Source organism: Neovison vison, chromosome 8, assembly GCF_020171115.1.
Source record: "Neovison vison isolate M4711 chromosome 8, ASM_NN_V1, whole genome shotgun sequence".
In the NCBI taxonomy this organism is placed as follows: domain Eukaryota; kingdom Metazoa; phylum Chordata; class Mammalia; order Carnivora; family Mustelidae; genus Neogale; species Neogale vison.
The window spans coordinates 66,586,676-66,601,103 of NC_058098.1; the positions used below are offsets into that span (position 1 = coordinate 66,586,676).

Genomic DNA, 14,428 nt, shown 5'->3' on the forward strand with positions numbered 1-14,428 from the left:
AATTCTTTTCCACCCCCTCACTTTAAATCTGGAGGTGTCTTCGGGCTTAAAATGAGTTTCTTGGAGGCAACATATAGATGGGTTTTGTTTTTTTATCCATTCTGATACCCTGTGTCTTTTTATTGGGGCCTTTAGACCATTAACATTCAGGGTAACCATTGAAAGGTATGAATTTAGTGCCATTGTATTGCCTGTAAGGTGACTGTTACTGTATATTGTCTCTGTTCCTTTCTGATCTACCACTTGTAGGCTCTCTCTTTGCTTAGAGGACCCCTTTCAGTATTTCCTGTAGAGCTGGTTTGGTGTTTGCAAATTCTTTCAGTTTTTGTTTGTCCTGGAAGCTTTTAATCTCTCCTTCTATTTTCAATGATAGCCTAGCTGGATATAGTATTCTTGGCTGCATGTTTTTCTCGTTTAGTGCTCTGAAAATATCATGCCAGCTCTTTCTGGCCTGCCAGGTCTCTGTGGATAAGTCAGCTGCCAATCTAATACTTTTACCATTGTATGTTACAGACTTCTTTTCCCGGGCTGCTTTCAGGATTTTCTCTTTGTCACTAAGACTTGTAAATTTTACTATTAGGTGACAGGGTGTGGACCTATTCTTATTGATTTTGAGGGGCGTTCTCTGCACCTCCTGAATTTTGATGCTCGTTCCCTTTGCCATATTGGGGAAATTCTCCCCAATAATTCTCTCCAGTATACCTTCTGCTCCCCTCTCTCTTTCTTCTTCTTCTGGAATTCCAATTATTCCAATGTTGTTTCGTCTTATGGTGTCACTTATCTCTCAAATTCTCCCCTCGTGGTCCAGTAGCTGTTTGTCCCTCTTTTGCTCAGCTTCTTTATTCTCTGTCATTTGGTCTTCTATATCGCTAATTTTTTCTTCTGCCTCTTTATCCTAGCAGTGAGAGCCTCCATTTTTGATTGAACCTCATTAATAGCTTTTTTGATTTCAACTTGGTTAGATGTTAGTTCTTTTATTTCTCCAGAAAGGGCTTTTATATCTCTGGAGAGGGTTTCTCTAATATCTTCCATGCCTTTTTCAAGCCCGGCTAGAACCTTGAGAATTGTCATTTTGAACTCTAGATCTGACATATTACCAATGTCTGTATGATTAGGTCCCTAGCCTTCGGTACTGCCTCTTGTTCTTTTTTTTGTTGTGAATTTTTCCGCCTTGTCATTTTGTCCAGCTAAGAGTATATGAAGGAGCAAGTAAAATACTAAAAGGGTGGCAACAATCCCAGGAAAATATGCTTTAACCAAATCAGAAGAGATCCCAAATCGTGAGGGGGGATTTCTCCCCCCTACAATTGGGTGAGGGATCTCCTCTGATTGGGATCTCTTCTGATTGGGATCTCCCAATCTCTTCTGATTGTGATCTCTTCTCATTTGGGCATAAAAAGAGGTTCAAAAAGAAAGAAAGAAAAAAAAGAATTAAAAAAAGAGATTGAATTAAAAATTCAATCAAGTTTTAAAAAAAGAATTAAAAAAAGAGATTGAAGAGATTGGGATCTCTTCTCATTTGGGGATAAAAAGAGGTTCAAAAATAAAGAAAAAAAAGAAAAAAAAAGAATTAAAAAAAAGAAAACGAATAAAGAAAAGTATAAAAAAGAAAATATATATATATATTTGATAAACTAGTAAAAAACGTTAAAAAAGAAAAGGGTAAAAGTTAAAAAAAATTTTAGCAGAAGAAGAGAAAAGAAATGAAAAAGAAAAAATTAAATTAACTGCAAGACTAAAAAATCACAGGGAGAAAGCCATGAGTTCCGTGGTTTGTTTTCTCCTTCTCTGGAATTCTGCTCTCCTTGGTATTGAAACTGCACTCCTTGGTAGGTGAACTTGGTCTTAGCTGGATTTCTTGTTGATCTTCTGGGGGAGGGGCCTGGTGTAGTGATTCTCAAGTGTCTTTGCCCCAGGGGGAATTGCACCGCCCTTATCAGGGGCCAAGGGCCGGGCTGAGTAATCCACTTGGGTTTGCTTTCAGGAGCTTTTGTTTCCTGCGCCCTTTCCGAAGAGTTCCAGAGGACGGGAATACAAATGGCGGCCTCCTGGTCTCCGTCCCGGAGGAGCCGAGAGCCCGGGGCCCCGCTCCCCAGTGCGCCCTCAGCGAACAGCTCCTAGTAACTCCCGTCTGCCTAACCTCCGGCCGCGCTCCGAGCCCACCGAGCCTGCGACCGGTTCAAGGCAACACGGAGCTGTGAGCTTACTGTCGGCTCTGTCTCTGTAGCCGGCTTTCCCGTTCCAATATCTGCAAGCTCTGCAACACTCAGGCACCCCCGATCCTTCTGTGACCCTGCGAGACCTGGTGCCACGCCGACCCCACGTGGGCTTCACCCCGGTTTAGCCTCTGGAGCGATGTCCCTCAGCGGAACAGACTTTTAAAAGTCCTGATTTTGTGCTCCGTTGCTCCGCCGCTTGCCGGGTGCCGGCCCCTCCCCCCGGGGTCTATCTTCCCGTCGCTTTGGATTCACTTCTCCGCCAGTCCTACCTTTCAGAAAGTGGTTGTTTTTCTGTTTCTAGAATTGCTGTTCTTCTTCTCTTCGATCTGCCGATGGATTTGCAGGTGTTTGCAATCTTTAGATAAGCTCTCTAGCTGATCTCCTGCTAGCTGAAGTAGTCTCAGCCTGCTACTTCTCCGCCATCTTGACTCCTCCCCCCCTACATTAGTCAGTTTTTTATATATTTAAAGTATCTTAATGAAAAATCAGAAAAGGAAAAGGAGAAATGGCATGAACAGTTACTGAATGTCACTGTGTTAAGCAGTGAACAAAGACTAAATCCTCACAACAACCCAACTGCAGGTATTAACCCAATTTTGTAGGTAAGTTAACAATCTCAGGGAGGTTAGTATTTCCCACAAGAACATATGGTTAAGTTAAAACCAATGACCCTTCAAAATATAACCAGATATTTAAGAAATTTAGTAGCCTGAAGAAAGTATCACAAAGAACTTAGCCATCTTTAGTCATATTAGATAAAAAGTTATGTGAATGTTGGGGCATCTGGGTGGCTCAGTTGGTTAAGCAACTGCCTTTGGCTCAGGTCATGATCCTGGAGTCCCAGAATCGAGTCCCACATCAGGCTCCCTGCTCGGCAGGGGTCTGCTTCTCCAGCTGACCTCTCTCATGCTCTCTCTCTCTCTCAAATAAATAAATAAAAAAAAAGAAAAGAAAAGTTATGTGAATGTTTAATATGTACATGTGATGCTGTAAGGGAGGATGAGCTTAAATACCAGATCGGAAATATGTCCTTAAAGATTTTAAAGTTCCCAAGCATTCCAAAGGACAATAGAAAGACTTCACATGTTTTTTAAAGATAGGACAAAAGGCATCTTTCTAAGGCAATTAGTAAACATGGTGCCACAAAAGGAACATCCCAGCCTTGCCAATGTATCATTTTATTTAGGTGAATACATTCTCATATATTTTTTCCAACTCTAGAAAATAAAACATTTTCCTATATTGAACTTGTTGAAAATTCACCTTGTGTGAAGTCTTTTTGGAAGACACAAGTGAAAGTGTGTTAGCAGAAATGTCACTTATAAATTGGTCTTTTCACATGTAAATAAAATTAAAATTCAACTAGGAGCTTACATTCATTGAAGCATTGATTTTAGCAATAGTTTCATCGTCTGTTGGAAACTGATATATCTGGACACCGTTGCTAACCAATTCACTCATGAGCTTGATCTTAAACTTCTGTAATTCAGCTTTAGAAATTGCATCTGCTTTGGCAATCACTGGTATAATGTTCACCTATTAACAATAAAGAAAAACAAAATATCATAATTGGAGATTTATTTTTTTAATTCTGTAGTTTTGCATTCAAAACCACTCAGTCTCTGACTAACTTCCGTAACCTAGATCTGGGAATGAACAAACTATGGTACAGTTGTCTGTTGATATAAATTAAGATTTACTAGAGCACAGCTAGGCCCACTCATTTACATATTATCCATAGCCACTTTCATTTTCCAATAGCAGAGATAACCAGTTACCTTAGAGACCATATGGCCAGTAAAGCCTGAAGTATTTATATTTACTCCCTGGTTCTTCACAGAAAAAGCTTGCCAACTCCTAACCTAGATAATCGCTGACTGTCACTGTCACCATATTCCCCTACACAAATCACTTCTATAGATGCTGGCCTTAATAGTAACTGCTTTTAAAAAGCAGAATTCTTACAAAATTAATCTTACATCTGAATTTAGGGTTAGAAATCTTACATTTTCTTCTATTTCTCAAAGTCTCTCATAATTCTGTCACACACAAAATGTAACCAGGAAGCTGAGATCACCTGCTGAATTCACTAAGTATTTTTTATTTAATAATCTAAGCATTAATAATCAGGATAATTGATCCTTCTGTAAAACTATGAAGCAGGTGAGTTTCTCCTTCTTCCTCTCATTTTGGCAGATCCCCTTTCCAGTGAATCCATCTAATCTGTACTATTTTTTATTTCTTAATAATCTAAGCATTAATAATCAGGATAATTGATCCTTCTGCAAAACTATGAAGCAGGCGAGTTTCTCCTTCTTCCTCTCATTTTGGCAGATCCCCTTTCCAGTGAATCCATCTAATCTGTACTATTTTTTATTTCTTAATAATCTAAGCATTAATAATCAGGATAATTGATCCTTCTGCAAAACTATGAAGCAGGCGAGTTTCTCCTTCTTCCTCTCATTTTGGCAGATCGCCTTCCCAGTGAATCCATCTAATCTGTACTCTGTTGTGAGAGACTCCTACCTAATTGTTTGAAGAAAGGATATTTTATGAATACCAATTGAAAGTGTTCATGACATTCTCAGCCTTAAAGTCCTATCACTGGCCAGAAAGGAAAAACTCTGGGGTCATGAAGACTATCTTTGCAACATTAGTCCCATAAAAGATTGAGGTCTCCACAAATCTAGGGTTTGTAGGTTTTTTTGTTTTTTGGTTATTAGTTGGTTTCAGTGAAAAATTTCAGGCTAACTAGTATCAAGAGAGTGAGGTATCAATGTAATTTTCAGAATGAAAAGTAAAAATCAATTCTATTCTTAAATTTCTTGCTCTTCTACAATTCCACACTTACTGTGTATATTCAATTTATTAGTCTTATAAATATGCTCCAGAGAAAATAAAGATTTTCTCATCTACCCATGAAAACTCACCAGCAATAGTGGGTAAACAGCTTTCATGCTAAATTAGCTAAAGTACATACAAATTTGATGCCAAGTTCTTGGATTCAATATTATATACTTAGACTGTCAATAAATTATGCCAAGTTAACATCTTATAATTACTTCCACAGTAGATAGCAAAAGCACTCTGTAATAGAAGTGTCTGACATTAAGCTTTGATTGTCAAGGTGCTCATTTCAAAGACATCCATATCGAATAAACATATTGCTAGCTGTATGACACAGCTACTAGCAAAACCCGATAAGGCACAAAGCCACCTCCACCCGTAACATTTTCCTTTTAAAGAACCTGGGTGACCTTGATAACTGACCACTTGAGCATGCCCTAATCCCACTCTTATGTTTTAAATTTGTCAATCAAGAGTGAACTTATAAAACCTGAGACACCTGACGCTCAACCCTAATAAAGGCAGAGCCCAGGATCACATTCAACCCCATTGTGTGGCCTTTCAGCATGCCATGTACCCTCTAGGACCTGTAACAGACCTTGTCCTTCAAAGTTTCCTGATGGTATCTGGCTTAAGTGTATCCCGAGATCATAGTAAGAGCCACAAGGGTTGGCCCAGTCATGACACTGGCCCTGGGGATAATGTCTGTGGGGCTTGCTATGAATAGTATAGTTGGGGAGTACCTCAGGCATTCTTAGCCAAGAATATCACTATAATTAGGCTGGCAGGGTACATCACAGACTGAAAGCTAAACTGAAAGCTGTACATATATTTGTATGTTAAAAGCAGGGAAAAAGATGGTTCACACTGATGGTAACCTGTCACTGGTTGCAAAAGGTAACTTTCATTTCAAGCAGAGGAGTATTCTGCTTTTAGGAACAAAAGACAAGCTATCAATTTAATTAACACTCACATCTGCCCCCGGAAGTAGGGCATTATTCTCCTTAAATTTTTATTTTAGATGTGAGGAAACTGAGGCTCAGGAGACTGTAGAAACTTACCAAAGAACACAAAGCTATTAAGTGACACAGCCAGGATTTAAAACCAGCCTCCAAGGACACCAAATTCTATGTTGTTTATACAGATTAGTTTATACAGATTACATCATGTTGCTTCTCTCTAGCTAAGAAAATTCACACACTCTTGGTTTTATGTTGATTTTAAGAGTTTCTATATAATTAGACTCAACTATGAAAATACTGGATAAATGGTTATGACATCTGATCAGATAAGTAAACTACCATAAAAGCTTCATCAAGTTTTTGCTAAAGCCAGGGGACTGTGCAACCAGCCAAAAGTCAATCAATCACAACTTCACTGGCAGCCTTATGCTTTTCCAGACTGATTTTTATACAGAAAATACTACTGGCCAGAATATCCTTTTTCATGAATCCTTTCTCAAAAAATCATTAGCCAGTATAATGAAAGCTGCATTTCTCACACCATCAGAGGTTATAGGAAAACTAGTTTTTTCAGTAGAGATAGCAGTCTTCAACCACCTTTAACATGGATTTAAAAAAACAAACAACAAAAAAAAAAAACCACCAAGTAAGTTAATTTGTAGATATTACTTTTTATAGCTCCCTGAATTATATATCAATCACTCTTTGGCTCAGAAATTCAAAAGCAGGTTTTCAGACGGTTCAAATTAAAACATAATTTATTATAACACATGATGAAACATTAGACCTTAATCTTTGTCAATGAACTTCTTCCCCTTTAGTAGCATCATAAAGTAAAATTAGTGTCAAATAAATTCTGGCATGCAATTTAATCACTTAAAAAAAGGACTAAAATTTTATGTTAATGTGTTTTCTTTGCAGCTCATCTTCCAAACTAAATTTCTCTGGGAAAGAACCTAACATTGAAACTTATCAAATGTTCTAAAAATGCACAGAATAAAAGTTAAAATATGTATGTGTGTATATATATATTATAAAGATATCTTAGAAGTTCAAAATAAATATTAAAGCATGACAAGCCCACCTTGCTGTCAAGGCTCTTCATTGTTAAGAGATCTAGTGTCTTCAGAGAGTGACCTGTAGGGGAGATGAAGTAGAGACACACGTGGATGCGAGAATCGTGGTAGCTAAAGAGAGAGCGCTTGATCTTCAGCTCCTCTTGGAGATAGGCCTCAAACTGAGCATCTATGTAGTCAACTATTGGTTGGTAGCTGCAAAAATAAATATTTAATTATTTAATACAGCATATCCATGTTACCTAAGTAAGATATTTATGTAATTCTAAGGTGTGAGATCTATACTTTTACCAATTAATAAATAGTTATCATCTTTGCTAAACAGAGAACTTTAATAATAAAACAAATTGCAGAGAATATGCATACAAAGGTAGAACTTTAAAACCATCAGTACAACCTGTGCTTTAAACTGCTTTATAGAAACTGAATAAAGGTACATGGACTCATTCTCACATTCATTCACACACTGCACCCCTTTCTGATAAGGGTTCCCATACTTGCCAGGGTGCTCAATGAGGCCAGGCACTTAACTACAACCAAACTGAACATATTATTTAACTGAGAAAAGGCATGAATATTAATAACCTAAAAGACATTTAAGTCAAATTCTATGACTTCTTGCTTTTTAAATCAGATTCATAAGGCATGAAGAACAGTAACACAGAAAGGAGGAAAGGCGTACATCAAATGAAAATAACCAGTAATACAGGCATGATTTTATCTTTAATTACAAGTAAAGGAAAGGAACACACACTTTATGCTGTGTCCTTGCTTAGATCACTTCTCTTCCTGGCATGCCTTGTTCCCTCTAGCTATTTCATTCTATTCATCCTTCAAGATGCATGCAAATCATATCACACTGCATGGACATGGGCATTCATCTTAGTTTGTGAATGTTCCACTTCATTCTGATATACTAAAAATTATCTACACAATTCAACTTCCTACTCTTCTTAAGTAAACCTGACTTTCCAAGTAAAAATAATAGCAAATAGTTCCTCTGTCAAATTCCCTGGACACCTTTATAATTATCTTTGTAGCCCAAATGGAGATGTACTTTGAGAAGCCTAGGGACTCAATAAATGTGCACAGAACTGACTTCTTCTATAAAGTTGCCTGATCCTTCTAGTCCTTAAGGATCATCACCTTTTTTAATCTCGCAGAATACCGTTCTTCCCATGCAGATGGTAAACAAATGTGAGAACAGAAACAGTTATCTTATATTTCTGTGTTCTCTACAATACCTAGCCTATACTTTGAACATTATCAGAGAGAGTATTAGGAGCACGAGTATTCTTTATCAGGAACACTATCCTTGGGAAACTTGTCTAAATGTGATCCAAAAGGATTCCCTCCCCAAAATAATAAAATAGTAAAACTTAATCTGTAAGTACATATTTAACATAAGAAAAATCCAAAGAAGCATGTATTAATGACCTAAAGTAGATCAGTAACATGACCTATTTTATGACCTAATCGCCATAAACAGTCCTCTACATGACTGTGTTGCATTACACTTGTCATAAATGAAGACCAAAACATCTTCCGCTAAATAAACAGCATACCATTAGAAGTTCTTCCACAGTAATTTGCCCTAGGTTTCCAATTCTAATACACTGCATACTCAGTCTTCCAATGAAACAAAAGACAATGGCTTAAAATATAAAAATCACCTCCTTAAAAACTTCCAAAGTGATAAGGAATTACCAGGTCAAAATTGAAGAGACAGTGGAGCCTGAGAGAGGTGAGCAGAAGACTAGAGAAGGGGTCAATAAATGGGCCAAGTCCAGATAATGCCATTATCACATAGCCCTGTTCACTGGTTTATGTATTGCCTATGGCTGCTTTGAGTAGTTTGGACAGTGATCGTAAGTCCACAAAGTCTGAAATATTTACTATCTAGCACTTTACAGAAAGAGTTTACTAACCCCTGCACTAAAAGCATCAGAGCTAGTTTTGTCCTGAGGCCACTTGTCAATCTAGTTCCTGAGCCTCACTTCTAAAGGACTCACAGGACAAGAAGGAAAAAATCAAAGCCCAGGGACCATACAGATAGAAGTCTATTAAGAAACTGCCTCCCCACACTGAATGGAGGTCCTAAAAGCCACACCTTCAGGGTAAGAATGAACTAGAAATTAACCTACAATTCCTTTCCTCTCCCCAAGTTTCTGTAGGAAAGGTTGCCCTGGCACTAAATGAATCAGGGAAAATAAAAAGAAAGGGGGGAAAAAAGCCCTTGAGAACTTTAAGTCACAGGGTCTGCTCTCACACATATTCGAAGCCAAGGTTCACAGTGTCTCTTTGATGCTGAGAACCCTGAGTCATAAAATGAGTTTAAGGATCCTCAGAGTATTAAAGCCAATAGAGGCCAAACATAAACATATCCAAATCTGTTTAAAGGAAGACAACTTCATCTTAGACCTCAAAGTATCTCTGCAAAAACTTTTCCAAAGACCATGAAATCTACAATAAAAAAACAACCAAGCATAAAAGAAAAAAAACCACAATGAATGAGAATCAAAGGAAAAAAACAAACATTAGTAAATAATTTTTAATCTTAAGAGCATAAAGCTGAGAATCAATGAGAAATTAGAGCAAATTAGATCAAAACCCAAAGAAAGGCAATTATAGGTATAAGAGCAGAAATAAGTAGGGAAAAAATCAATATAAAATTGAGAAGACCAATAATAAAGCAAAAAAAAAAAAAAAAAATAGACGACCTGGAGATTCACAGACCTGTACTCCTGGGGCTAATAATACATTATGTTAATAAAATAAAAAAAAATTTTTAATTCCACATAAAACAACAACAACAACAAAAAACCACAAATAAACGAGCAAAGCTTTGTTGAGACTGATCAAAGGAAAAAGAAAACAAGCACAAATAATCAGAAACAGAAAAGGAAATGAAGAGAGCATCACAGATGATGTAAACAATAAAATGATATGAGGAAAATATTATCAAATATTTTAAATAAGTATCTTCGAAAATTTGGATGAAATGGACACTTGGAACACTGTTAAGATTACAACTGTCTCAAGAGGCACTGGGGTGGCTCAGTTGGTTGGGCGACTGCCTTTGGCTTGGGTCGTGATCCCAAAGTCCTGGGAGTGAGTCCTGCATTGGGCTCCCGGCTCCATGGGGAGTCTGGTTCTCCCTCTGACCTTCTCCCCTGTTATGCTTTCTCACTCTCTCTCAGGAAATAAATAACATCTTTTAAAAAAAGAAAAGATTACAACTCTCGAAAAACTACTCTCAATTGGCCTATAATCATTAAAGAAAATTAGTTATTAATTAAAAACCTCAGAAAACTCCAGACTGAGATGGTTTTATTAGTGAGTTCCACCAATCACTTCAGAGAAAAATAACTCTAATTTTATACATAATATATAAAGAATACAAAATGGTATTCAAGATTTCGAGGCTAATTTACCAATGAAAAGTCAGTTACTAAAATTCACCTTGTTAAAGATTAAAGAAAATGTACAATCTTCTCTACAGAATGAAAAAACACATTATTATTCATAATAATTAAAAAAACTCTCACTAGTAATACAATGGAACTTCCTTATTCCAACTTTTAAAAAAAGGAAGCAAGCATAATAAATGGTAAAAAATAAAGCTTTCCCTTTGCATTAGGACATGGCAATGATACCCACTAATAACACTGATTATCCAACATAATACTGTAAGTCCTACCCAGTACAGTCGGGTTTTAAAAATGGAAGAAAGAAAAATTAAAACTGTCTTTAGCCATGATGAAGTAACCAGGACTACATTTATTCTCCCACTCTGAACAACTACAAACTTGATAAAATACACAAAAAAGTCTTTCAGACATCTGACAACAGGCAGTGTAAAATTGTGTTCATTGAGAAGGGAAATAAATGAGAAAAGCTTTATGATTCTCCCAGCTTACTGCCTGAAGGCAAGTTTCCAGAGCACAGCACAAGAAAGCAGAGAGCCCAGTGGACTCACTGAGTTGAAGAGACAGAAACAGGAGGTCAGGAGGGCCAAGGCAACTAGAATTGGTAGGTAAGGACACTGAATAGAAGGCCCTGCACCAACAAAAGTACTAATAATCTAGATAGACAGCAGTTTCCTCCAGTCCGTGGTGAAGCACTAAACCTGCACATACATGTGAGGAAAGAACCTCAGACCATGGATATTTCCCATGTTATAATCATGGTAGTAGTTAGAAAACTATGTATTTGTCAAAATTAACTGTGTTGTACACTTTAAAAAAAACGCATTTTATTTATTCTGTGTAAATTATACATCAATAAAACTTTTTAAAAGAAAGAGAGGAACTGAAAAACATATATAAATGTTACTATTTGTAGATTATACTATTATACATACATAGAAAATCTACACAAATTTAGAGATGAATTCTTGGAATTAATCAGAGAATTTATAAAAGTCACTGTATGCAAAATCAATTATATTTCTAAACACCAAATAGAAAATGAAATATTTCTAAAAGATATCATCTATGAGAGCATCAAATATGCCAAATATCTAAGAATAAATTTAAGTAAAGATGTGTAAGAGCTCTACATAGAAAACTATAAAAAAGAAATTATGAAGATTTAAAGCAACTTGTCATAGGCCTTTGACTACCACTAATCTGCTTCTTCTGGAAAGTCCACACATAAATGTGCTGAAAGGCTCACGTTAAGTCACATAAAGGGAATCAATTATGCAAACTATTTCCCCTCTAAATCAAACTCAGAAAATTAGAAATACACCTCTAACAGTGAAAAAATATGCATTTCAAAAAGAAAAAATAAGAAGTTCTTGCTTAACCCCAACCTATTTCCCTGTTTCATATTTTGAATTTCATACACAATCTATAATCAGTTTATAATACCATAGAAGAAAGAATGACATAATACAAAATATAAATAATAATTTCAACTATCAAACTTTTCCTGCAATGCTTAATAGTGGACCTGACCGATTTGCTTAGAATTTTACACACAGAAAAATTCATGCACCATGATTTTGGCCATTATATATTTGCTATTGTATGTCTTACTTTTTTTCCCCTTCAACAAAATAAGTCCTGCCTCAAAATTAATACAAATCACTTATTATACACCAAACTGGAATAGGATTTTTTCCCAAGTACACATTTCAATAATTTGAGTCAAATTATGCTAAAAAGAATTAAGACAACTGGGTAGAAAAATGTCAATTTGTTAAGAATAAAACATTGCTGATTTATTTAAAAAAAATAAAGTCTGGGAGGAAACGGTATGAATTTCCATAGTAGAAAACCAAATCATGCCTATTGAGACAAGACAAATGTCTTAAAATAAGACAATTACAATAAGAAAACATGTACCTCTCTTCTTTGTTTATTTGGTCACCAAATCCTACTGTATTCACAATGGTCAATTTCAATCGAACATTACTTTCGTGGAGTTCATATGTCTGAGCTTTAAGTTTAACATGTGGGTAAAAATGTGAGGATTCATGGTCTTCAAAATTAGTATTAAACAATGTGTCAATCAGCGTTGATTTTCCAATTCCAGTCTCCCCTGAAAGAAACAAAGGTACATTGTCCCAGGTGTAGAGGACAAATGAGAAAAAGAAGAACTCTTAGACTGGTTTCAAGGATCCCAAATATTTCAAACATTCCAAAGGCTGTGTTGTCTATGAAAGACATACAAGTTAAGGCTGGTCCACTGAGTCATCAGCAGAACATAAAAGCAAGTATACATGCTAAATTACTCAGGATTCTGAAGAAAGCACTGAAATGTTTAAAGATCAAAAATGTTTAAAGCAGTACAGCAAAGAAAAACAAAACTGATAGGATTTAAGTAACTGAAAAAATCTGCAATCATGATCTCAAATTAATAACATGAGCTTCATACTGCTTCCAAGAGTGACGAGAACACAAGGAATATAAAGGAATAATTTAGAGAAAGAGTTTGCCACTTACCCACACAGAGAATATTAAAACAGAAGCCTTGTTGAATGGATCTATTGACCAGCTGATCCGGCAAACTCTCAAAACCAACATGGCCAGACATAGTTAAAGAACGAATATTTTCTTTTTTTTGCTGAAGGAAAACAAAGACAATGGCAATAGTTTAAAACAACTAATTAAAATTGTTTTAAATTAAATTTAAAATTTTAAGTATAATTCATTAAAGCAAAAAAACTTTTACTAAAATAGGATGCAGGCACATTTGAAAAGATAAATATAATTTACCAAAGAAACTAAAGATTTTATGATCATTAGACCTTCACCAAGATACAACCATGTTAAGTTAATTTGTGAGAAACCCGATTCCAAACCCTGAAAACATACACATTTCTTATTCTCTTCATACAATGAGAGTCCAGCATTACTTACAACATTCAAATACTTGATTTCCAAAAAATAGGAAATCATGTAAACTATGGCAGAGTCACCCACAAAATGGAATAAAGTTATTATAGGTGTTTATGATAAGTATTTGGTAACTTAAATTTTACATTGAAATGTCACATGGGCTGCCTGGATGGCTCAGTGGGTTAAGCCTCTGCCTTTAGCTCAGGTCATGATCTCAGGGTCCTGGGATCAAGTCCCTCATCGGGCTCTCTGCTAGGCAGGGAGCCTGCTTCCTCCTCGCTCTCTATCTCTCTCTCTCTCTCTCCCTCTCTGCCTACCTGTGATCGCTCTCTGTCAAATAGATAAAATATTTTAAAAAAAAAAAGTCACATGAAAAATGCACAATATATTATGCAGTTTTAGCTCCCAGTAATGGCATGGTAACTTATGTCACCTGCTAATAACATTTATAATCTATTCTTCCAAATCAGTGAAGTGCAACCAAAATCCAATGGGCACTGGAGGGAATGAGACTCTTAGGAGTAGGAAACCATGTAAAGTGAGATGCACATTTTCTAGGTCTTTCTGAAGGCATACCCTAGTCACTGCTGCACAAAGAAGACAGACCTCAGAATGGGTTGAGAAGTTGGAAATAAGGGCAGATGTATCAGCTGAAAATTGAAGAAGAAAATTATAGAAAGGAGGGAGTCCAAAATCTGCAAGTGCACTCCCCTTAAATCTCTGGTTGACTGCTGAACTGCACAAGTACAGGGGAAATACAAGGAGCCTAGCAAAGGGAAAATGGAAATTGGAAGGAGCTATGTAGAGTTTTCAAGAATGTCAGCCCAGGAAGCTTGAAGTTTAACTCTGTTAATTAAAGGGACTCAGACGTTCACTTTCAGACTTTCCACTAAAAACCTGTGTGAACCATATTTTAAGAGTAAGGATCACATCCCAGGAATCAGAAATGTTCCCTAGTACACAACTGAAATAGACCT

General features: G+C 36.4%; 1 protein-coding gene across 2 annotated transcripts in view; it reads right to left on the minus strand.

Annotated features, from left to right (window-relative positions):
• Positions 1-14,428, minus strand: part of SEPTIN10 (septin 10) — a 77,419-nt gene that overhangs the window by 30,950 nt on the left and 32,041 nt on the right. For both annotated transcript variants that reach the window (XM_044263809.1, XM_044263808.1), the window contains exons 3-6: positions 13,056-13,176; positions 12,456-12,651; positions 7,113-7,299; positions 3,594-3,755 (exon numbers count right to left, since the gene is read on the minus strand). In XM_044263809.1, coding sequence (XP_044119744.1) covers positions 3,594-3,755; positions 7,113-7,299; positions 12,456-12,651; positions 13,056-13,176 — 666 coding nt within the window. The remainder of the gene's footprint in view (positions 1-3,593; positions 3,756-7,112; positions 7,300-12,455; positions 12,652-13,055; positions 13,177-14,428) is intronic.